This window comes from Dendropsophus ebraccatus, chromosome 8 (assembly GCF_027789765.1).
Source record: "Dendropsophus ebraccatus isolate aDenEbr1 chromosome 8, aDenEbr1.pat, whole genome shotgun sequence".
In the NCBI taxonomy this organism is placed as follows: Eukaryota; Metazoa; Chordata; class Amphibia; order Anura; family Hylidae; genus Dendropsophus; species Dendropsophus ebraccatus.
In genome coordinates this window covers 40566670-40593991 of record NC_091461.1, presented here as the reverse complement: position 1 = coordinate 40593991, position 27322 = coordinate 40566670, and the positions used below count along the sequence as shown (strand labels likewise).

The 27322-nt window shown below is 41.3% G+C and overlaps 1 protein-coding gene across 2 annotated transcripts in view; it reads right to left on the bottom strand.

Annotated features, from left to right (window-relative positions):
- NEURL1 (neuralized E3 ubiquitin protein ligase 1) overlaps positions 1 to 27322 on the bottom strand; it is a 190008-nt gene that overhangs the window by 72895 nt on the left and 89791 nt on the right. Inside the window, exon 1 of one of the 2 annotated variants that reach the window (XM_069980236.1) lies at positions 10413 to 10537. The exons of the other annotated variant lie outside the window; for it this stretch is intronic. Within the exon in view, the coding sequence (XP_069836337.1) occupies positions 10413 to 10446 (34 nt within the window). The 5' untranslated portion in view covers positions 10447 to 10537. Of the gene's footprint in view, positions 1 to 10412; positions 10538 to 27322 lie in introns of those variants that run through there. 2 annotated transcript variants of the gene reach the window in all.

The window sequence follows — 27322 nt, the reverse complement described above, 5'->3', positions numbered from 1 at the left end:
ATAACTGGTCAGACCACATATGGAATACTGTGTACAGTTTTGGGCACTGGTATATAAGAAGGACACAGCTGAACTGGAGCGGGTGCAGGGGAGGGCGACAAAGGTCATTAAGGGATGGGTTGGCTACAGTACCAAGAAGTGATAAGTGAACATCCTGATGTTCAGATCCCGAACACGAATATAAAAAAATGATTGTGATCGGTTCGTGTTCGCTGAACATTTATGAACAAATAACGATCATACAGTAAAAGCGTATATGTTTTGGTCTTCGCATATGCATACAGATTATCAGGCGCAAAGTGTAAATTACGCAGTTGCCTACGTTCGCTAGTTCAAATGTGTCTTTAATGTCTAGTTCAAATCTTTATAACCATTCCGGTCATCAAACAAATTGTGATCGGCAAACACAAACCATTAGCGCCACGTTCGTACGAACATATGACACATGTTCGCTCATCACTAGTACCAAGAAAGGTTATCAAGCTTGGGGCAATGTACTAATGTACTACTAATATATGAATGGACAGTACTGAGATCTTTTTAGTAATCTTTTTACACCTAGGCCTGTAACCAAGACAAAGGGGCATCCTCTACGTCAAGAGGAAAGAAGGTTTCATCACCAGCACAGACGCAGATTCTTATATGGAGACATTGATTTCAGCAGCCTAAAATTAGAATCAGAATTGATCATTCCGGCTGTACAATAAACCTAAATCACTGATCAATACCATGATGATTGGCAGGATTTTGCTGTATTTCGTTAGATGAGTGGCTGTAGGTTTCATATGACTGGGAGAAAATCTATAAGTCTATGGCTAGGTTACTATTATTAAAAGAACTGCATAGGCAGAGAATGGCTATACGGATAACAATGCATCATTGTCACATTAATGAGCTGATGGGAACAGTCAGCCTCCATATGATAGCCAGGCATGTCACAGAAGGTGAACCGCACTTCAATATGTTGAATAGATTGCATTCACTTCATGTATCAGACCCAAGTGTTCTTCTAAGCCCAGATGACAATTTCCTGTACAGGGCGAGCAGTTCTACCATATTCATTAATAGAGAGGCAGCTGTCGTGGTGTATTGTGATTACTCCGTGAGCGGCTGCATTGGATGTCAGTGCACGTTCCCTTGATATACCATGTCCACGTGTAGGTACACAATCTGCCTGCAGCAATGACTGCTTGTCTGCTGGGAAAGTTGGAATGTGACACAATTTTTTGTTAATTTTTACTATGAGAATACTTGTTATTGCCTAATCCTCATGTTCTAAGTTTTTCCTTAATTGTCTCCCTTGGTATTTTCCTACATGATGTCATATTGGCGCTACAACATATTTATTATTATTATTTTGTCTTGCATAACCTTTTCTAAAATACAAGGTCTAGTATACATTTAAAGGGCCAATTACTATTGTATGGAGAAAAAAAACTATTCACGCAGGGCTGGCTGGACAATCACTGAGCCGTGTAAGGCCACCTTAAATGGCTCATAAAGCACCCATCTGCTAAACTTGTGCTCATATTGGGCATGGTTCTATAAGGTCCCTTACCTATAAGGACAAATGATACATATATCATAGGCAAATATATGCCAGCAAGTAAAGAAAAATCTTGCTACAGGTACATTTGTAAAGCAACTTTCTTAAAATGAATGTCCAATGAAGATAAACCACTGCTGCCTGAATAAATATTCAGACATTGACTATAATAGGCTGAACTTGTGATCTCTTAAATAAGGCTCAGCAGTTCTGATCGGAGATAAAGTGTTATGGTCCCATGTTAGCAACACATTTTGTTGTTATGACTGGTGGGGAAACTGCAGTTGGGCCCGTGTTAATTGTGATGATATGCCATTGTATCTCCACTATGCAAAAATACTGCGGAGACACCATCACGTGTTTCTCAACGTCAGTGAGCTAGCCAAATGTTTCTCTGGGAAGGAACAATTAAGCCATAGGGGGATCTCCAGTCAAGGAAACCATCTTCCACAGGCCATCCACAGACAGCTGTTTTGGGGTATTTGCCCCTCATCAGTGTGGAGTAGGATTTAGGCTAGAGGTAGCAAAGCCTTGTAAGTGCATTCAAGTGAATGATGGTTGAATGCGGAAACACCATTACGTGTCTCGACATCAGTAAGCTAGCCAGTCCTTCCTCCGGGAAGGAACAACCAAGCCAAGGGAATCTCCAGTCATTGTATGTCAACTAAACATCTGAGAATTTAAGAGAATTTCTATGACTGGTAGAGTGTTATAGAAACATAGGGCCCTTATACATGGACAATATAAAACAGTGCTGATCTTGTAGATCAGCATTTGTTAACTGAGCCTTTTATAAGCAGGGAGGGTCACATGAACGATCTAGCAGCCCTTTTGCTGTCATCATTTAAGAAAGAGGTCAGAATGAAGCAGCCAACAGATGAAGAAGTCAAGAGATGAATGAGTGCTTTCTTATTCCATGACTTATGGCTGGCCCAATTACACAGGATGATATGCTCTATCCTGTACTATGCCATAGCAAAAGCCCTCGCACAATGGGACCTGTTGACTGTTTTGGGACCTGATTAAACAGCCAGTGAGTAAAGTGTAAAAAATTATTCAGAATATTTGTTAGCAATTCTATCAATGACTTCATAGTACATGGGTCACGTTTAGTCAGCATGTCACCCTGCACTACGAAAACAGCTGCATGCACGTAATATGTGGCGGGATCTGTTGCATAATACATTTGGATGATACATATGACAGCATTAATGAGAGTCAACAATTTCTTTGCATAAAAGTCAAAAGAAAGAGACACTAGTACACTATCATAGGAAAATAAAGAGAACGGGTCCTAGAATGGCACAAAAGTCACAAAATATGACATAGGCCATGAAACTCTCTTGGTGATGGTGCTTGACTAATTTTGTTGGTATCACAGACATTGAATGGAGCGGCAGGACACATGTTCAGGATCTGCTCGACTTAAAGCCCTTGTCTTGCAGCTGCGGAGAATGGGGAGAGGGGATCATTGCTTCTAACTTCTTAAATGAAGAGCAGAAGCAGCATATAGTGTATTGTGTTATACAGAAGCAGCATATAGTGTATAGTGTTATACAGAAGCAGCATATAGTGTTATACAGAAGCAGCATATAGTGCATTGTGTTATACAGAAGCAGCATATAGTGTGTTGTGTTATACAGAAGCAGCATATAGTGTATTGTTATACAGAAGCAGCATATAGTGTGTTGTGTTATACAGAAGCAGCATATAGTGCATTGTGTTATACAGAAGCAGCATATAGTGCATTGTGTTATACAGAAGCAGCATATAGTGTGTTGTGTTATACAGAAGCAGCATATAGTGTGCTGTGTTATACAGAAGCAGCATATAGTGTGCTGTGTTATACAGAAGCAGCATATAGTGTATTGTTATACAGAAGCAGCATATAGTGCATTGTGTTATACAGAAGCAGCATATAGTGTATTGTTATACAGAAGCAGCATATAGTGTGTTGTGTTATACAGAAGCAGCATATAGTGTGCTGTGTTATACAGAAGCAGCATATAGTGTGTTGTGTTATACAGAAGCAGCATATAGTGTGTTGTGTTATACAGAAGCAGTATATAGTGTGTTGTGTTATACAGAAGCAGCATATAGTGTATTGTTATACAGAAGCAGCATATTGTGTGTTGTGTTATACAGAAGCAGCATATAATGCATTGCGTTATACAGAAGCAGCATATAGTGTGCTGTGTTATACAGAAGCAGCATATAGTGTGCTGTGTTATACAGAAGCAGCATATAGTGTATTGTTATACAGAAGCAGCATATAGTGTGTTGTGTTATACAGAAGCAGCATATAGTGTGTTGTGTTATACAGAAGCAGCATATAGTGTGTTGTGTTATACAGAAGCAGCATATAGTGTATTGTTATACAGAAGCAGCATATAGTGTGTTGTGTTATACAGAAGCAGCATATAGTGTATAATGTTATACAAAAGCAGCATATAGTGTGTTGTGTTATACAGAAGCAGCATATAGTGTATTGTTATACAGAAGCAGCATATAGTGTGTTGTGTTATACAGAAGCAGCATATAGTGTATAGTGTTATACAGAAGCAGCATATAGTGTATTGTGTTACAACGCCTGTCTTCCTGCATTATGTAAATAATAAAATGGCCCACTTACAAAATGTTAAGTGTCAATTTAGCACTCTCTCTTATAAGGATTCATAATGAATGAGGCGTCTCTGTTGTAACAAAACAATTTGTACAATATATGTGCGGCAGGACTTCAACAGAATAAAAACTGACGTTCAATCAGATTAAAAGCAGCTTGTAGAAAGATGATCCCCAGTCTCGCATTGGTGCCAAATTGTTGCCTTCGCTGTCAGTAGATCTTATTACTTCATTAGAACTGCGCTAGGTGATCATTGAGTGACTGACCAACTAAGACCTTCATGTATCCTTCAGCGACAGACAAACATATCTACCTCTCCTGTACTTTTCACTTACTACTTTGATATCCAAGGAACAAATGGAAAGAAGTATGAATGTAGGATCAGACTACATATGGCTTGTTTGTAGTCTGTAACCATGGGAACACATTAGTGTCTGTAATCAAACTAACTTTCTTTTATTATTTTCCATGCATTAGAGAAATTATATTGTATACAATATATTCTGATAGAGGCCTCACCTAGCCACCTGAAGCTACTACTGCACTTTTTAATAGAACATCTATCTTCTTCAAAATTTCCCAGGTCTGCTTACAGTAAATAAGCATAGCGCCACACAAACACTAAACCCAGCAAAACCACACCTATAGGAAAGCCAAGAGCCGTTATTGATGTAACAAGCACAGATTTTTCCATCATGTTTGTATACAGTAAACATGCAACCGGTTGTAACTGCGTATCTACAAATCAGGTACCGGTGTGATCTGCTTTCTCTGAGTCCATGGAAGCTTTGGATATGTTTAATAAGACACATAAGGAAAATGTACCACCTGTGTCTCCAAATTCATGCAAGCAGTTAAAGCGTAATTGAAACACATTTAGGGCCCTATAACGCGGAGCTATTATCTGCCAAATCAGACAGATATCGCCCAGTGAGACACAGAGCAAGCAAACGTCTGCTTGTTGGCTAATTGTGGTCTTTCAACAGGTCAAAAACTTATTGGCACTAGCCGCACATCTCTCCTTGTAATATGGGTTGTGCGACCTATAGTACTATGCAGCCATTACAAAAGTACTCCGTTTTGAGGAGACCATTTTTAGATACAGACCAGATTTTCCCCTGTCTCTCTTTAATTTTCAATATTATTTATTACATCTTTTAAAGCAAATGTACCATTAGTACATTCACTTTAAGTTTTGCATGTGGAAAGAAAGGCGCCAGCGCGGGAAGCCGGTGCTGCAGTCTTTTTTTTAACTGCTTCCCAATTCCCACGTACAACACCGTTCTATTCCCGGGCATGGAGGTAGGCTGGCCCGCCCCTAGTGGGAGGAAACCCCCGCCCCTCTATGATGCAGCTCTATTAATTCTAATTGAGCCACGTCATAGAGGGGCGGGGGTTTCCCCTTACTGGGGGCAGGCTGGGCCAGCCCACCTACAGTGCTTCTCCCCCCGGCTGGTCCCTGGGAAAAAAACAGTGCCGTATGTGGGAACCGGGCTTCTCCATGCCAGCGTTGTTCTATCCACGTGCAAAACTTAAATCGAATGTACTGATGATATATTCGCTTTAAGTATATTTTTAAAGGACCACCTCCCCAGAAGGCCATTGTTCGCAAGTTATAGCATTACATGTTTAGATTCGACATTTCTAGAGAAAAGACACTGATTCAGGGATTTATGCCGAATGCCATACTTCAAGTTGGAAATTAATTTTTCTCCCTGGTATTTGGCATTTGCCTCATCAGTGTTTTTGACTATCTATGAATGAACACACTTGGTTTATTGGTTGAACGTAATGGACTTTTGAAAAAGTTTTCCAGCTTGCAACATGGATCACCATGGGAAGCTCTCAAGACAGCCAAGCAACCATTCTAGTAAGCTGAAAACACCCAATCACAATGAACCCAAGCCTTCGGCTACTAGCAGTATACATGGCAGCAGCTCAAGTACTGTGAAAAAACCTCAGGCAAAAGTTCAAATCCTTGTATTGTCTGGGACCAGTTATTCTTCTATGGGCCAGGGAGTTGTTGTCGTTCTGCTACCTATGGAACAAGTCTTCATTGAAACACAACTTCATCAGCGACTTAGGACAAAGACAATTTTATTACAGATAATGGGAACTATTAGATTTCATCACTTATCACACAAAAGACTCTTTATTGGATGTCGGCAATGCAAAACGGGAGGCAGCTTTACAACTACACTATTACATAACACACTTATTATGAATGCTGCCTCTTCATCTATCAGATTAACCATTTCAAGGCTAAACTTAGTGACAGGGTTAAAGCAATCTGGTGATATTGAACACTGCTTTGCTGCCCTGCTACCAATCTAAATTAATGCTGTCTCTATATTCCAGCTAGCACAAAGCCCCCTGAGGAGATTTGCACATTTTAATCATTAATCTCCGCACGTCCATACACAGGGTCCTCTCCCTCTCTCTCTTTGCTTCCCACATGAGATATGCATGTGATGGCTGCGCTCTCGGCCTAGGGAAACCTTTCCCAGATCTGACTGGTATATCCAGGCATGTATGTACATATGTGAAACATCATACATTGTAGCGCTGGGAGGAAGATGGTTTGCTTAAGCCATGATACATAAGAATAGAATTCTTAAAGTACAAACTGAAACTGCATAACAAGTATGTGTAATGTATTGTCTTACATCCTGAGAACATTGAATTCTCCCAGTCATATGGTCCTCCAGGCAGAAGGTGGAGCATGCACCTATTTATTATATAGTTAAAAAATATTTCTACAGACTAGGCCCGGGGTGAACAAATAAAAACCTCCAAAATGAATTCCTAAATTTGCGGCTCTTCTGGTATCTGCCTTCAGATTGGCTATAATGATGTGTTGTATATTGTGGATGTGATGATGCAGCCGGTCACCGGTTACTGCAGTACAGGAGGGGAGAGACTGCTAAGGTCAGTGACTGGCTGCAGCATCACATGTAAGTGCATCTATGCAACATCATCATAGTGGAGAACAATGGAGAGGTGGCGGAACTGGGGAAACAGCAAATTGAGATGTGAGTATAGTTTATTTTTTTTTTATCGTGGTCCCCACCTGTAGGCGGTAAAAAAAAAAAAAACACCAGACAACCCCACAGTCATTGTTAGTAAAATCCATAAACAGGGTCATCAATTGCTAATATACCTGAACCAATTCACTGATACACACGAAACACTTACATAATAGTTATGCTGGGTTCACGTTATGATTTTTCTGTCTGTGTCAGATACAAGTGACTATATTCACGTAATTTCCCAAATACAGGTATAGGCTATGTTCACACATAGTATTTCCATGAGTCTTTTGGTCACTATTTTTTCAACCCCAGCAGTGGGTTGAAAACACATAAATGTGCAAACATTTCCATTATATTTTGCCCTGTCAGTTTCACTCCTGATTTTGATTGAAATAATACTGACCAAAAGACTGACGGAAATACTATGTGTGGATTTTTTTTTTTTTGCTGATCTCCCTGAGCTCAGTGTTTTGCTGGTCTACCATTCACTGTCCCCATTAGCCAAAATCCTGCTCCACACTGACGAGGGGCAAATACCCTGAAACAGCTGTCTGTGGATGGATGCCTGGCTTTGGTAAACACTTGTCATATCGCAATACTTGCAACAGAGCTAGACTTTGACGCAAAAGGGGCCACCCTGGTATTTCCCTATTTGTGTCCCAATACTTGCAACCGAGTGGGAGTTAAGGGCTCCATATAAGGGTGGTTTGGTGATCTTCCCACTGGGAGGCACCCCTTAGCAACAGGTTACCTTTCCAGGAGGGATATCTGGCTATTCCTGTGTTTTGTGACTCGTAAGGCTCCACTGACCCCTTTTTTTTTGTAAATACCATGTGTGAACATAGCCATATGATGTACTATGTGCTTACATTCACAATTAAAATGTGGCCTGTGTCATAAGGTGTGCTTATATGTTGTCATGTTTTGACAATTTGCTGAAATATATATGGCACGAATGGCAAAAACCTGAATGAACCCTTATTCATGATCTGGTCTGCCTTGATATTTTAACATTTTCAACCATAGAACTATATTGCATAATTGCAGAAACTTCTGAGCCCCATTGCAAAATTTGGAACAATGTCCTACCACCTATCATGTGCTGTTTATAACAATGGTGCCTTACAGTGTGGCTGAGGGGCCCCCTAAAAACCTTGGGTCAAGTCCACCTGTACACCACCTACACCCATGGGTTTCATTGTCTAATCATATTAGACACATGTTAGATGAACCTACAATTACACATGTAAATGTGGCAGTCAGAGGCCATAGTGTCAAAGCCGGTTTCACATGATCTTATTACATGTGCATTTTTGCGTCCGTACCTGTCCTGACTGCAAGCCTCATGACAGATGTCAATTCAGGTCATCAGAAATGTGGTCAGGCCAGGATGTGTGTCCTGAAGTTAGGCACAAAAATGCATGTAATAGTACACGTGTGTGAAACTGGACTACGAGAGAAGATTGCTGCACATGCTCAGATGCAGCAACCAGTGACTGTCCGATTTTGCCATTGTTTGTCTATGTGTGACTTATTACTTGAACAACATTGAGCAATTCAATTTGAATGAAAGTTTTTTTTTTTTTTATTGGAATGTTTCTTCCATATAGTTTTATTATATATATATATATATATATATATATATATATAAAATTTTTATTTTTTTTATATATATTTTTAAACTTGCTTATCGTGCACCATTGATACCTGCGACCACATAACACTAAATCACGCAGTAAAATAGAGAATGATAGTGGCCACGACTGTCATAACTCTTCCAAAAATGACCTATAAAACAACAACAAGATGAAGAAGAACAAGGAGGCATTTAGCCAGCCTGTCCATTTCTAGAGCGTTTACACAGATATAAAATAGACAAGTCTATATAAAATCCTAATCTCGGATTTAAAGTGAAAATGGACTCAGCTCTTGTAGCTTATTGCATCATGTTATGTTAGTACAGGCCATGTAAAAACATAATAAATTGACTCTGACTGACTCCCAGAAATTAGATTAGTGCGCCGTTTCTTAAAATTTCCATAAAATCAACATAATTCATTGTTGAAAAGGACTTCAGGCTAAAGCAGAATACACATAAACAGAACACAGCTTGCAGCTACATAGGGAGGAGAGGAGTTGGTAAGGTGGCACAACTTGAGGGGCATGATTATGAATGCATTAAAAAGTATATGTTCCAACAAGGTACCGTCTGCACCATGTACAGCAGTGTTATGATGGGAGTAGTTTTACTACAACAGCCGGAGGAGAGCCACAGGTTGGGGTACACCAATGATGCCAGGCCAGGTGTGCCAGTATCAGTTATCACCACCTTCACTGTTCATCTGCAGTTTTATATAACCAGCAGGTAAACCTACTGCAATATTATAACATCTCATAGTCATCACCATTCAGTAACATGACAGCCCAGGGCACAGTGACAAACACAGCTCGTCCACATCTGTACAATATTAAAGTAACATTCAGAAATCTGACTATATTCAGTGTATATTGTGCTTTGAGCAGAAAGCAGAAGCTGCATATCGGACATAAAGGATATATATAACTCTTTACTTATAAATATGTACAGTATCATTAATAACATTGTATCATTGGCTTTTATAGTCCTAAAAAGCACATGAAGTACCATAGAACAAGGTGAAGCCAGTGCAAGAAGCCAATGCCTGACCTCAGCATACCTTCTAGTCTATGGCTGCTATGGAGTATAGTGCACATCACCTTTCCGACTGACATTTACCTATAAATGTAATGATTCTGCAGAATGGGACAATAATAGAATTATTATAAAATAAAACCATTGCACAAATGATTGTAATAATATACAATGAATATTTATTGGCTTATTATGCTATTAAAGGGGTTGCAGGATGATTAAAGGAAAATCCCTAATAACAAAATGTTCATCCAGCAATGTAAAGCAGATGCAATAGATTCCCTATCCTCTCACATGGGTGACTCCTGGGAATAATCAATTATTTAAAGCTCTTCAATGGGGAAATGCAGCAATCCAGGACACACACACAGCACAGAAAGGGAAATCCACAGAACATTACAGCCTACTACAAAGGGGATAATAACAAAAGGCAACAATGTATCCTGCACCAACTCTACAGCACAATGATGCTACTACTCCACCTATTCCCATACACATCCCACACAGGCAGTGACAATGGCGACATGAAGCCCCCCTTACCATACAGTGTGCTCCTGGTGACCTGTCCTCCCATAGTAGATAGCTGAGTGGCTGCTGTCAGTGGATGACAGGCAGGCAGGGGCAGCACACACACACAGCAGCCGGGATCATGTTGCACATGTACATACAGCCAGCTGAGTGATTACTAATAATACTCCTACAAGCAGCGATGCTCCAAGGAGCTGACACCCACCCCCAGCCCTCCCTCTCCAGCCAGCAATGTCATGTAGATTTACATAAGAGGGAGGGGACTGCTGCCTGAAATAGCAGATAGCACAGGCTTATAGTAAGACTGGGAGCTCCCATGCATTGCCTAGCCCTGGAGGGCTGCACACTATATACTGTTATAGTCTATTGATATGTATTCTGCTATAGTGTGCTGAGCTAGATACACTGTGCTGCTAGAGAGTGCTGTACTATATAGATATACTGAGCTGCTATAGTGTACTGTAATATCTGGATATAATGTGCCGCTACTGTGCCACTATAGTGTCCTGTAATATATAGAGCTACTGTGCCGCTATAGTGTGCTGTAATATATAGAGCTACTGTGCCGCTATAGTGTGCTGTAATAGTAGGATATAATGTGCCGCTACAGTGTACTGTAATATACTGTATAGAGCTACTGTGCCGCTATAGTGTGCTGTAAAAGCTGGATACTCTGTGCTGCTAGAGTGTGCTGTAATATATAGATATACTGAGCTGCTATAGTGTACTGTAATAGCTGGATATAATGTGCTGCTATAGTGTACTGTAATATATAGAGCTACTGTGCCACTATAGTGTGTTGTAATAGCTGGATATAAGGTGCTGCTATAGTGTACTGTAATATACAGAGCTACTGTGCTGCTATAGTGTACTGTAATATACAGAGTTACTGTGCCGCTATAGTGTGCTGTAATATACAGAGCTACTGTGCCGCTATAGTGTGCTGTAATATCTGGATACACTGTACTGCTAGAGAGTGCTGTAATATATAGACATACTGAGCTGCTATAGTGTACTGTAATATCTGGATATAATGTGCCGCTACAGTGTACTGTAATATATAGAGCTACTGTGCCGCTATAGTGTGCTGTAATAGCTGGATATAATGTGCTGCTATAGTGTACTGTAATATATAGAGCTACTGTGCCGTTATAGTGTGCTGTAATACCTGGATATAATGTGCTGCTATAATGTACTGTAATATCTGTAAATAATGTGCTGCTATAGTGTGCCGTAATATCTGGGTATACTGTGCTGCTATAGTGTGCAGTAATATCTGGATACACTGTGCTGCTATAGTGTACTGTAATATCTGGATATACTATGCTGCTATAGTGTGCTGTAATATCTGTCACTTTAAGTAAGTGGATATTTAACCTGCATATACTGATGCCAGCAAGTAGTTCGCAACCAACATGTTTTGGTTATTCTCTTTATTATATTTACATTGTGTTGTTCTATGTATGTTTTCATCTGCACTGTTGCATGTTATGAATCTGCAATATGTGATGGACCCCCAACTCCCAAGCAAAATAAATGAAAGAATTCAAATAAAACAAAAGAATTCAAATAAAAACACCACACATTGTAATCAGGTGTCAAATAGTCACAATTTTATTTAAAATCATGTGACACTGAAAAAACTTCAGACCCTGACTCACGAAGAGTCATCCTCCAGACAAGGAAAAACCCCATGTGGAAGAAACCTCGAAGGAGCCATGGCTGGAGAGATGCCCCTCCCCTGGGATTAGAGGGTAATACCTATTTAACAGTTTAAGAATTTGTACATTTAATCTGATTTAAAGACAATAGCAACAAAATAGAGTATAAATATACTACTGTACATGGGATGTGAGAGAGATCTGGCTGCCATACCTGTCCCCTTATTAATGGCTAGGTGGAAGTATCTCTTCTCCCTTACAGATCCAGGTCCATCTCTCAAGAAGGTGGAGACTCGGTTGAAGGGGTAGTCTAAAGTAGACTACACCTTTTTCCTGCTAGAACCTCCAAATTACATCAAGGGTAGGAGAGAGTAAAGTAGTCAAGCTCAAGGTCCTCTGGGTCATCCAAGATGGCACTGATCCAGGCAGCATGCCTTTCTTTTATGGAATCTTCTTTATTGCATAAGCAATTGTCTTCACAGCTCACGGTTGCCATGGTTACTACAGGTGCCCAGAGTGATCCAAAGCATTAACCCTTTAATAACTAGTAATGCTTTACTGCTTATGTGACCAAGCAAGCAGCCTATGGTTAGAACACTAATGCTGCGTTTACACGAAACGATAATTGGCCCGATCGTACGATTAACAATGTTGGAGTAACGTTTTTTTTATCATAACGATCAGCGTTTAGACGGAACGATATATCGTACGGAAAATTTGTTTTGCGATCGCTTAAGCCTAACTCACACATTGGTTAAATCGGCGAACGACTGTTCACACAAAACGATCTGCGAATTTTTTGCGAACGATGAAGGACGATTTGAGAACATGTTCAAAGATCGAAATGAACGATTTCTCGCTCGTCGTTTGATCGGTCGATGCGTTTACACGTACGATTATTCGTTCAAATTTGCACGATAATCGTTACGTGTAAACGCAGCATAAGAACTGTCAATAAAATCTTAGAGATGCCATGTACAGGTAGCTGTAGATACGATATGCCTCAGACCGGGCCTGTAATCGGCACATACCACCACGTTTTGTAGACGTGGGACACATACAGTCCGCTACACTGCAGTAACACAACCTGCACACGTCCTACAACAGCTCAGTAACTGCACTGCATACAGCACCTGTGGTTGTCATGGCGATGCTGACGCAATTAAACATGGCCACTGTGCTGTTTTCAAGGCTGTTTTCTGCTGTTGGTGCTGCTTTTACATGAGATGGCGGAAGCATGGCGGATAGATAGATAATAGATACCACTTGGTTTGCGCAAAAAATCTACACCGTTTCTCTGGTATACACAAGGTGTATTATTAATAGATTCCACCCATTATTCCTGACAGATCTGGTATAAGAAGGCTTGTAGGCCTTCTTGCTTGAACAAGCTTTTCAGTTCTGCCCATACATTTTCTAAGGAATTGAGGTCAAGGGTTTTTAATGGCCACTCCTTAACCACTTTGTTGTCCTTAAAGGGGTACACCAGCGTGGGGACACTTTTGCGCTGGGACCGCCTCCTTCACTGACTGGCTGAGCAGACCTGAGACGTCACGTCTCGGGCCCGCGTCAGACACCCGGAAGCGACCGGGAATCAGGCCAGGGAGCGCCGCGATGCAGGACCCGCCGCTGGAACCGGAGAGGTGAGTGGATGTCTTTTTCCTCGGCCACCTTGTCCCTGGTCCCAGTGCAAAAGTGCCCCCACGCTGGAGTACCCCTTTAAGCCATTTTGCCACAACTTAGGGAGTATACATTGTGTCATTGTCCACCTGGAAGTTCCAATTGTTTGCAAGCTTTATTATGTCCCTGCAGAGTTCCTGTCCTGCACGTTCTGCAAAATTCAGCATAGAGACTGAAGGACCAGATGACATTCATGTGTAACCTGCCTTTTTTATAGTAGTTGTGACGTAAAGGCTTCTGCTCCTTGCTGAGCAGCCTTTTCCTTGATTGTATAGATCACCTGTAACTGAAGATTACCCACCCCATCATTGGTTGAACTTGATGGACATGTGTCTTTTTCAGCCATACTAACTCTGTAACTATGAGTATCTGATCTATATGGTTCATTTCTCACAATGTATGTTGATCTCTAGGTGACTGTATGCTCCTCCTTTCAGCATGTGTGGTCCATTGGTATGTAAACTTGTATATAATTACTTGTACAGAATGTGGTACCTTCAAGAGTCTGGGAATGGCTCCCAAACATGTAGCACACTGGTGAAGCCAGTAATTTTGATGGCTGATGTCCTTTGATCACTGCTATCCTGGTCATTTGTCTTTCAACATACTGGCGTAGCTACCATGGGGGCAGGGTACGCCGTCGCTATGGGGTCCGGGGGCTTAGGGGGCCCGGGCCCCCGCGTTAAAGTATGCCCCCGCCCCCTGTATTGCCGCTCACTATGCATATGCATAGTGAGCGGCCCTGAGCCATCCCCTCCGCCCGCCCCGCCCGCCCCTTCTATCGCTGCTCAGCTGAGCCGATCAGAAGCCCGGAAAAGTGCAATGAGCAGCACTTTCCTGGGCTCCTGATCGGCTAAGCGGCGATGAAGGGCCGGCTGGGCGTGCGGAGGGGATCGCTGTCCTACTCACCTGTCCGCCGGCCCCAGCAGCTCCTCTCCCGACACTCCGGTCTCCCGTCATCCTCCGGGCACAGGCAGTGGGATACAGAGACGCTGCCTGTGTCCCGGAAGTGTTCTGCAGTGGCTGTCTCTCTGTCCCCCGCTGCCTGTGCCCGGAGGATGACGGGAGACCGGAGTGTCGGGAGAGGAGCTGCTGGGGCCGGCGGACAGGTGAGTAACCTGTTTGTTGTTTTTCTGGTAACAGGGGGGATTGGCTACTATATGGGGGCACTATATGGGGGATTGGCTACTATGTGGGGCACTATATGGGGATTGGCTACTATGGGGGCACTGTATGGGGCATTGGCTACTATGGGGGCACTGTATGGGGCATTGGCTACTATGGGGACACTGTATGGGGCATTGGCTACTATGGGGGGCACTGTATGGGGCATTGGCTACTATGGGGGCATTGTATGGGGCATTGGCTACTATGGGGGCACTGTATGGGGCATTGGCTACTATGGGGGCACTGTATGGGGCATTGGCTACTATGGGGGCACTGTATGGGGCATTGGCTACTATGGGGGGCACTGTATGGGGCATTGGCTACTATGGGGGCACTGTATGGGGCATTGGCTACTATGGGGGGCACTGTATGGGGCATTGGCTACTATGGGGGCACTATATGGGGGCATTGGCTTCTATGTGGGGGCATTGGATACTATATGGGGGCACTGGCTACTATATGGGGGCACTGTATGGGGGCATTGGCTACTATGGACGGCACTGGGGGGCGGGGGGGCCCCAATCAAAAGTTTGCTATGGGGGCCCAGCAAGTTCTAGTTACGCCCCTGTTTCAACATGTTTGAAAGACAAACGATGCATCCATCAGCCGATTACGTAACAGCCGATAATCGTTCCGTGGAATAGGGCCTTAAAAGTAGACCCTAAAAATCTGCCACAGGGACCCATCCAATTACCTCATGTTATGTCTGTTTGTCTATCAGAAGCTGTAAGGCTACATTCACACCTCCGCAGTGCAGTCCACGACCGTGGACCTGTGACAGCAGATACACTGCGAATGTGCATCAGTAGTCACCGTGCTTCACAGGGCACTACATTAAAGATAGCGAATTTTCCAATTTATTGAAAAGGCAAACTTTGTGTATGTGCATTACTATTAGCTCTCCCTGTTTGAATTTGCATACTTTACAATGGAGTCAATGCAGCCGCAAGTTGCTCGTTTAGGAGCTCTGTAGACTTTATAGAGACATGTTATACATCTCTAAATAAAAATTATGGCAAAAGTCCTGCTCCACACTGATGAGGAGCAATACCCTGAAACAGCTGTCTGTGGATGGATACCTGGCCTTGGTTTTTCCCTTGTCATTACACTGACTTATAGGGCCACTTAATATGGTATTTTTGGTAGTTTCCCTGGTGTAGCCTCCCTTTGGCTTGGTCCTTCCGGAGGAATATCTGGCTAGTCCTGTGTTTTGAGACTCTTAAATGAGGCTCCACTGGCTTTGTTTTGCATATAACTCAAATTTGTGTTACAGTACAGCATTGTAAAAGTCCTAAGAGAGTACACACTTTGTTTATTCAGTGTTAGATTTTCCCAACTGTACATACAGTATATTGAAATTACTGGTTCATATCACTAGAACATAACAGCCCTGGGCTACTTATTTACCCAACATCCTGTTTAGTCCATCTGACTGTTTTATCACAGGTGACAGACCTTTCTAGAAGAGCAAACAAAACCGATCAACTTCCTATGACATGCAGCAGTGCAATAACGTAGCTATGGGAGTAGGACACATAAGAAAGCTGTAGTCATGTCTCTTCAGCTTAAGGTCCTATTAGATGAAGCGATTTTTAGGGGTTAACGATAAACCATTAACAATAAACAACCTAAAATCGTTTACCATAACACGCAGAACAACAAATGTTAGTTACTAAGATTGTTTACTCCTGATGCCAGCAAAAGAACAATGGATATATATGCATTCTGTGAAAAATTAACAATGATTTTATGGTCAGCTTAAAAGATGCGATCAACGACACACAAACAATTTTTCGATCGTTGCCTGATTACACACCAAAGGATTATTATTATTGTTTAAATTCGAACGATATGACGATTTTTTCTGCATGATAATTGTCTTTCCTGAGCTGTTTTTAACAGTATTTAGTGACATGCTTTACAGCAAGCCTCATGGACATAGATGGCAATAGACAGTCCCCTTGAGATAAATGTAAAACATTACTGAGCGTGCTCTGTGACTTTTGAAAAGGTCATTCCACAGGGAGCTACTATTGTATCCTCTATCTACTGGTGTCACATGTTGCCAGTGTCGGACTGAGGTACCTTGGGCCCACCAGGGAATTTAATCCTAGTGGCCCACCCTACATATACCAGATATAACCAGTGTTAAACCTTTCACATTACTATAGTGACTTTGCACAGAGCTGTGGATGTGACCAGCGATACTAGCTCACTGCTAGTAACTTTTCAGTCACTCTATGCAAACAGCATAGTGTGCCACTTAATTTTCTTGAAAGTAGAAGTGTCATGAAACTAACAAATCTGAGGCAGCAAGGGGGGTGCGGGAACATAATAACGAAAGTATACTTACCTGTCCCCGTGCCCTCATAGTGCTTCCTTAACGATATCCGACAGACGCAGGCCTCCTTCAGCCCCTCCAGCTGCAATGCCACATATTCGGCTGATTCGGCTCAATTGCCGCTCGGTGACATTGCAGCTGGAGGAGCCAGGGCTGAGATGTACACCGAACCCGGGCAGAAATGACTTCTGGCAGCTGTGAGAGAGACCCGAGAGCAGCGCTATGGGGGCACAGGGACTGGTAAGTATACTTTCTTTATTATCTTCAAACACCCTAATTTATGCCTGTCATTTGTATGTTTTACAAGACTTATCCTTTAGGGATTTTGTCAGCTGTAATTCATGTTCCAAACTGCTGACACTGTTAGATGCTGTTACATCAAGAAGACACATGGTACCTTACATATATTTGTCTGTGCTTCCATAGCATAGAAAATGCTTTTATTCTAAGGTAGAAAGAGTCAAAGAGGCTTCTCCCTGCTTAATTGACAGTTGGACGCTGAGTCCCCAGCAGGTTTAGGTATGGGAGGGGGAGTTACAAATTAGCGAACATAATGTGTACATACATATTACATACAAATATGCACAATATATAAACACATCATACACAGTTATAAAGAAATGCACATTACCTATATGCATACATAGTACACACACACACACACACACACGATACGTATATCAAATGCTTAGAGATTTTATCAAATCCCTGATTTTATCATTTCCCTGCAACATATATATGATGTATATTTATGGAGGTGTCCATGTTGCTATAGTATGCTATGATTGGTGTGACCCTGTCACTTGAAAAAACCTTTTGACAAGTGCAGATATAGGTATAAACCTTGCGATGTATGTTTTTTTCTTCAAGATTTGTGTGCCCCTTTAGTCCAGGGATACGCACATACATGCAGGAGTTCTACTATCCACTGCTCCATCCTACTTACGCTCATTGTGCAGGTGATAGATCTGGATGGATCCCCAACTCCTAAGCATAATAAGTTACACCAAAGAACGCAAAATAAAGACACAACACATAGTAATCAGGTGTCAAAGGGTCCCAATTTTATTTAAAATTACATGACACTGAAAATGGCAGACCCCCGACTCATGAAGAGTCACCCTCCAGCACTCAGGCGAGGAAAAAACCCCTGTGGGGGAAACCTCAAGGGAGCCATGGCCGGAGAATTTCCCCTCCCCTGGGCTTAGAGGGTAATACCATACTGGATGTGGATATAAACTGGATGAAAGAGAGATTTGGCTGCAATATCTGTCACCTTATTAGCTAGGCGGCTGTATCTCTTCTCCTTCACAGATCCAGGTCCACTCCTCAAAAAGATGGAGACTTGATGAAGGGGTAGTCTAAAGCAGACCACCCCTTTTCCCTTGCTAGAACCTCCAAATTACATCAAGGGTATAAAGGGCAGTAAAGTTGCCAAGCTCAAGGTCCTCTGGCGCATCCAAGATGGCACTGATCAGGGTGCGGTGCATTGCTTTATGGAACCTTCTTTATGACATAAGCGCTTGTCATCACAGTGCACGATTGCCATGGTTACTGCAGGCAAACACATCTGAAGCATTAACCCATTAATGGCTGGCAATGTGCTTACTGGCAATACTGCAGAGGTCACTAAACACACTTGTGACCAAGCAAACAGCTTATGGTTAGGCCACACTAAGAACATGGTTTAATGTTGCCCATAGCAACCAATCACAGCCCAGCTTTCGTTTCTGAAATTACTCTGGTAAAATAAAAGCTGAACTGTGATTGGTTGCAATGCGCAACTTAGACAGTCTAACTTGCCCATAGCAACCAATCACAGCTCAGCTTTAATTTTATAAGAGCTTGTTAACATATGAAAGGTGAGCTGTGATTGGTTGCTATAGGCGAATCAGACTGTGTTTTGTCTGTGGCAGATTGATAAAGCTGCTCCAGTGCTGTAAAGCTGCTGCTGCTGATGATGATGATAATGAGAGGCAGTAAGTCACCAGGTGAAAGGCATGTGCAGCAGTGTTGGATGATTATATGTCATCCTGGAGCTGCCAGACAGGGAGGCCCACCTCCTGTTTGGGGGCCTACCAAAGGGATTCCCCTGCTCCCCTGTGGGCCAGTCCGAGCCTGCATGTTGCTGCAATGCTGTAAAGATCACTTTACAGCAGCCTGCTCTTATCACTACAGACACAATAGGAAGTCTCAGCTTAGTTTTAGCCCCAGTGTTGAGAACAAAAACTGCAAGATTTCACAATTATTTTATAATATATATAGGAAAATTGAAAATGAGTAAAAACTTCACCAAAAATTCATAAAAAATAATATTCAAACAGTAGGTCATTTTTGATGACACATTCCCTTTAACCCTTTGAGGACCAGGCCCAAAATGACCCAGTGGACCGCGCAAATTTTGATCTTAGTGTTTCCGTTTTTCCCTCCTCCCCTTCTAAGAGCTCTAGCACTTTCAGTTTTTTATCTACAAGGCCATGTAATGGCTTGTTTGTTACAGGAATAGTTGTACTGTGTAATGGCGTCATTTATTTTACCATAACATGTATGATGGAATTCCAAATATATTATTTATGAAGATATAAATTGGTGAAATCGCAAAAAAGAATGCAATATGGTAACGTTTGGGGGGTTCCTGTGTCTACGTAATGCACTATATGGTAACAGCGACATGACACTATTATTCTATAGGTCAGCCCGAACACAACCACATGCAGGTTTACACAGATTCTCTAATGTTATATATTTTTTTTAAATGAAATCCTTTTTTTTGACAATTAATTATAAATAAAAATATTTTTTCACCTACGGGGCTGTATGGGGTGTCATTTTTTCCGCCATGATCTCTAGTTTTTATTAATACCATATTTGGTATCGGACGTTTTGATCACTTTTTATTAATTTTTTTTATATATAATGTAACATAAAATCGGTAATCCGCGCACTTTTTTCCCTCTTTTCGTGTACGCCGTTTACCGTTCGCAATGACGCTTGTTATATTTTAATAGATCGGACAATTACGCACGCTACGGTATATTATATGTTTATTTGTTTATTTATTTTTATATGTTTTATTTATATAATGGGAAAGGGGGGTGATTTCAACTTTTATTGGGGGAGGGGTTTTGGGGTTGTGTGTTAGTGTTTTTAACTTTTTTTTTTTACACATTTGAAGTCCCTTTGGGGGACTTTTACATCCAGTACTTGGATTTGTACACTGATGATTGCTATGCCATAGGCATAGCATTGATCAGTGTTATCGGCAATCTGCTCATTGAGCCTGCCTGTGCAGGCTTAGTGCAGCAGATCGCCGATCGGACCGCAGGGAGGCAGGTAAGAGACCTCCGGTGGTCCGTTTTACCGATCGGGACCCGATCGGTAAGTGACAGGGGACTCCCTCCCTTATCGCGGTGCGACCGCGGCGTTTAAGGAGTTAATGACACGCGGCAGCGCGATCGCTGCAGCGTGTCATTACCGGTGAGGTCCCGGCTGCTGATTGCAGCTGGCCCCCACCTGCTATGAAGCGCGCTCCTCTCCGGAGCACGCTTCATAGCGGGAGAAACACCCAGGGCGTACAGTTACGCCCTAGGTCGTCTGGGGACAGACTTCCATGGCGTAACTAGTGCTTATTTAGCACTAGAAAAACATGGCCCCTTTCTTCCAGAGACAACACGATTCTTGTCTCTACTTCAGGTTACAATTAACTGCAGATATGCAAAATATTTTCAAACAAATGGACCAAAAAAGAAGCATAACATGTTTTTTGTACAGTCAAATCCAGTCAAATAAGTGGACACCATACTACAAACGTGGTGGACCCCATAAAAGTCAGTGCTGTCACTGCAGTTAAATGAAATCTGTGATGAAGACCCCATACAGAGCCTCTGACGCAGATGTAAACTTAGCCTAATAGAGTATGCTTCCATAGGTCAAAGTTGTTAATATTCTGCAGCAAACCATAATGCACAGGAATTGCACAAGAAAATTATTTGAACTAGATACTGTATATTGTAGACATAGAAAAAAAATAGAAAAGTTTCAGTCAGCTTCCCTGGCATTGGTTTTTGGTCCCCTGCTGGTCTCTGTGTACCCGGCCTCCAGCAATGATCACAAATTACCACTGTGGTCTGTGACGTCTATGTGCCCAACTGTGCTATGCTCCATCACATGCTGTATGATATGAAGCAGCATTGACTGCTTTGTTGTGTGAGGCTATACTTTACTACTTTAGAAACCCTAATCTATACACTACACAGAGAATATTGTTTTAGGGTGCGTTCACACCTACAGGATCTGCAGCAGATCTGCAGCAGATTTGATGCTGTGTTCAGTTATTTAAATGAAATCTGCTACAGAAAATCAGCTGCAGATCCTGTAGGTGTAAACGCACCATTGGGGTACAAACACACAGACTGGATCTGCAGCGGATTTCTCGCTGCAAATTTGCAAATCCGCTGTGGATTAATTGCCTGTAGTTTCTTTGAGAAGACATACTCGCAGCGGGATGTATGTAAGGCTAGGTTCACACTGCGTTTTTGCAATCCATTTTTTCATCCGTTTTTTTGCAAAAAACGGATGCGTTTCTGTGCGTCCGTTTTGATCCGTTTTTCCATTAACCTCCATTGTAAAAAAAAGTGATCCTTTTTTTACAATGGAAGTCAATGCAAAAAAGGATTGCAAAAAACGGATAAAAAAACTGATTGCAAAAACACAGTGTGAACCCAGCCTAACTGACAGCCCTGTTAACAACAACACTGTCACATTACCCAGTGTTTTACAGTTCCTCAATAATAATACCACTATAAAGTTCATAATAATGCTGCCTGAATAATATAGCCATGTTACCCATTATAACGAGGAGAGTAGTGCCCCTGGGTATTTCCCTTTTTGTCCTTTCTGTAAGGCTGGGTTCACACTGTGATTTTGAAATCCGTTTTTTTCATCAATTTTTGCAAAAAAAAATAAAAAAATAAAAACATCTTTTTTTAATATACACAAAAATAAGGTCAACTACGTTTTTGTGTGCGTTAAAAAAAAGATGCTTTTTAATCCAGTTGTTTTTTTTTATAATGAAAGTCAATGGAAAAATGTATAAAATGTATATACACAATTGCATTCGTTTTTCCATCTATTTTTTGCAAAGATGGATGAAAGAAAAAAACAGATTGCAAAGACGCAGTGTGAACCCAGCCTTATATAGCTCTGACTGTACCATCTTTTAAAACTACCCAGTTTATGTCAATTTGTCATCATTTTCTTATCAAGCATTGCCGTCTGACAGATGCCACATTGTACAGTTTGTAGGAATTGATTGTTGCATTGTCCTCTGTTGGTAAAAGAGGAAGTCCATTTGAGGAACCTCATCATGACTCCTGTGTACATACGGCTGTTCCTCATCCTCCCTGCCAGATGCTATGCGTTATGGTCAGCTTTTTACAATTCTGTGTAAAAGGAGAGAGAACTTTGTTCCTAGTCATAAGGTTAAATACAATACCAAGAGTTAGATGTATAGACTACTTTTTAAATATATGACTGAACGTAAAACTGTCTAGTTCAGTGTACAGTATACATAGACTAGACAGTCCTAAATTTATCCAGGTGGCTCAGATTAAAATGTGTCTAAAACACATTTAAAAAATGTGGAGCATGGCATGTTTTCACGTCGCATGCTCTAGGTATGGCATTTCTTTCTGGTGTTCTCTCCAAAGGCTTCTCTTTAGGACTTCAAAAGTGGCAGGTAAAATGCAAATACAAAATATAACAAACAAAAAAAAGTACAAAAAAGGGCATTTAACAAAAAAGGGCATTTAACAAAAAAGGGCATTTAACAAAAAAGTGTATTTAACGGGGACTTGTAGCCAATGCCCCCCAAAACTGAGTTGTTTCTATAATGAAATATCTGAGGGTGCACTGATCACACACCTTTATACAGTTTCTTGATAGGCCATTCCATCCCTGAGATATAAGGATTTATAGTTGAATAATTAAATTAACAGTCAGATGGGCGTGAACTTAATTTTGATAATTGGAGTGAATATCAGGAGATGGGTGAGATTACACAGCCAGGGGTGGTAAAGTTTTACAATGAGGGCTGCGTATGCCTAAAACACCCCCCCCCCCCCCCCCCCTGACTGTATAACCTTGTTCATCGGCTAATATTCACCCTCTTTATAAAAATTAAGTTCACGCCCATCTGACTATTAGGTGGATTTTCTGAGAAACTATACACCCACATATCTTAGGAATGGAAGGGCGTATCAAGAAACTGTAAAAAGATTTATTAATAGTAACATCTCATATTTTGGGGTTTGACTACAGGTCCTCTTTAAAAAAGACCATAGTAGTGCTGCTGTTTCAAGAAATGGAATCTGCATAAAAATTGACCTAAAGTGCAAATTTGAAATCCTCAACATATCAATTTCATATATATGCTGTGGTTCTACCTTATTGAAGCACAGACAGATATAAGAAAGGTGCCACGTGTCTCCTTGACCTAACAGTTATCTAACAGTGCCAGCGATTTAGAACATGAATTATAGCGGATTTCCTTTCCTTTCTATTCTACATTCAGTGTCAAATCCACAATAAATTTGCACCAAAATCTGCACAATTTGCTGCGAAACCTCTACAGCATCTCCACCTTATCATATACTGACTGTTCTTCGAAGCAGCACATGAGTGTTTAAAGAGTTTTCCAGGAATTCTCATTGATGGCTTATGGTGTCTTACATAGTCCATATTTAGGCCAGATGGTCCCACCAAGCTAGACGCTTGTGCTATGTTTGACCAACTTGAAGTTATCTTTAAAACTGATCTAAATATCACCCTTTGAACTCTGTTCCGAGAATGGTTGTCCATAAAAGTTCACAGGTGTTTTAGTCTCTAACCGGTGACGTGACGCAGCTCTGGGTGGGCCTGTGTCTATACAACAAGCCGCCCTACAGTTTAGTGTAAACAGAGAGGCATTTGTTGCTTTGTTCTTAAAAAAGTTTCCACCCATAAAAACATTGGTTGTCTATCCATTACAGTGAAGAAACAAACTGTTCTGCGAAAAGCTGTAGGACCTCACCTGGTGAATGCAGGTGACACAAATCACTGAATACAGCTGGCTAAACACACTAGATGGACTAGGTATTGGGTCTCAGCTCACAATGAAATCAGGTGTTTCATTCAATCCCATTGTCACAGGTGTATCAAATACAGCCCCTACAAGTTACAAACCTCAACTGGCATTAAAGGAGTTATCAATAAAATATTTTTCTTTCAAATCAACTTATTTCAGAAAGTTATATAGATTTGTAATTTACTTCTGTTTAAAAATCACAAGTCTTCCCATACTTATCAGCTGTTTATGTCCTGCAGGAAGTGGTGTTTTCTTTTCAGTCTGACACACTGCTCTCTGCTGCCACCTCTGGCTGAGACAGGAACTGTGCAGAGCAGCAGCAAATCCCCATAGAAAATCTCTCCTGCTCTGCTTCCTGTTTTGGACAGAGGTGGCAGCAGAGAGCACTGCGTCAGACTGGAAAGAAAACAACATTTCCTGCAGGACATACAGCGGCTGATTAGTATGGGAAGATTTGAGATTTTTAATTAGAAATAAATTACAAATCTATATGACTTTCTGAAACCAGTTGATTTGAAAGAAAAAGATTTTTGCTGGAGTACTTCTTTAACTTCCGACACCAAACTTACCTGTCCACGTTCCTCTGACGCGCTCCTGCAGGCTACTCTGGGTTCCCATACACTGACAGCCTGCTCAGCCACTTGTCACTCAGCAGGGACACAGAGAAGCATGCAGGAGCGTACCAGTGGGATACGGACAGGTAAGCATGGTGTCGGGAGCTCAGTACATTAAAATAATACATTTTTATTATTAATAATTAATAAGAATTAACTAACATTAAATACTGTACATTCTCACAGCAGAATGAAAATGTACTGTGAAAATGGAGTGCCATAAACTCTTGAATACAAATCAATATCAGGGTAGCTTCGGACGTACCGGATCCGCAGTGGATTTCATGGTGCGAGTTTGCAGCGAAATCCGCTGCGGATTCTCTGGTGTTAAGCTGAATGGGTCCCATACACGCAGCGGATCCACTGGGTGTATGGGACTCGGCCCCTTTAACCCCCCACCGCCGGCCGCTCGCACCCCGGCCCGAGCATACATTACCTGCTCGGCACCGCGGCTGTGTGTGATGCTCCCAGCTCCCCTCACTCCCCCATGAACGGTTTCTGTTCATTGACAGCAAGCAGAGATCTCACAGTTTCATAAAGTATACGGAAATATGATCTAACTTTCCATCTTACAGAGAACAATGTTTATTTGATAAAACTGAAATGCTGCTGTAAATATTACGACTGACATAATGCAGTGACAGCAGCTCATACAGTATGTCCCCATGGTAACACTTCTTGTCATGTGTTCTTACATATAAATGACTACATACGTCAATTAAATAAATTAAATCTGATTGAGGCATCAATAATTTTTTGGCACCAATTTTTTGCTTGTAAAACAATACTGTGAACTAGAGCTCCACCTTAATATGTGATGAACAAGAGCTTGAGATACGTTGGGTTATCTTGCTCTGTCTCACTGGTCAAGGGAGCTCTGATAATAGTATATTATGGACTCGTTCTTTATGAGAAAGTTCACCAAAGGTAATATTGGACACAATGTGGAAAAATGAGAGATGAAATTCAGACCTGGTACATAAGGTGACTCAATGACTGGGGGACTGAGGATTTTAATAAAAATGAGATTTTCTGCAATATTGATTGAAACGTGAGATGAAATCGGAGCCCATTAATCCCACTGGATTAACTCCTTGCACCTTGTGGACATACGCAGCAATATAAATGTAATAAAATATTTATTGAAACAAATGAGATATTATGGTGACTGTGATCAGGAGGTAATAATAAGCATTGTGCTCATAGCCGCAAACAGTGTATATTCATCATATAGCTTATTATACAATAGATGATAGCAACCCCCCAGGTGTTATGTATGATTGTATTATGTATTATGTCTGATTTCTCATTGTATTGTTTGTAATATTGCCATACAATGTGTCTGATTAAGTGGCTGGGAAATGTATAGAAGACATAACAATATACAAGTATATACAATATGCATCATAATAAAAAAAATCCTTTTATAGTTTTATCAGGGACACAATTTCCATGGTATATATCACCTCCACTAAATAATATAGAACTTACACATTATAGTCATTTCATTTGTTATCACTGTAAAGAATTATATATTACCATCATAAAGTGATGAAATATTATTAAAGTGATGAAATACAGTATACAAAGGCCAAAAGTACCAGTAATACCGCCATATCATGAGCACATACTGCTACCAGGCAATGAATGGTTATACCACCATACTAGTATTGAATAAAACCACTTAGAAAGACCAATATTACCCCCATACAGTGATAAATACCCTTTCTACAGTACATACAGATACAGCAACCTAATGGGCAGCAGCACATTGCCATAGCAGGCTACAGAATGTATGTACAGGAGCAGGGACCCCTGTCTATGTCCATTCTCCCTGCTGCTATACAGTGCTGTGCTGCAATGTATACAGTATTGAATGTACAGCTTATGGAACCACAATACAGCTTCTGTATCCAGCACCACACTTAGCTCGACTAACATAAAGTAAGCAGTGGTGCTTATACTATGCATTGCTGCTCGTTTACACAATTACTTGGATTAATGGTGCATTTACACAGAGAGATTTATCTGAGAGATCTTCGAAGCCAAAGCCAGGAACCGACTATAAATAGAGAACAGGTCATAAAGGAAAGAGTGAGATTTCTCCTCTTTTCAAATTCATTCCTGGCTTTGGCTTAAAAAATCCATCAGATAAATCTCTCTGTGTAAAGGCACCCTAAGTCTATCCAACACTAGATGGTGATGAGAATGCACGTCAGTACCAAGCGCGAGATGGTGTGCACTACATATCTGTTGGTCACTCTGAAGATTGCATAAGTCAATATAGTACAGTTAAATCCAATGACTCCTCTTATCTTAGCCTTTCGCTTTTCCCA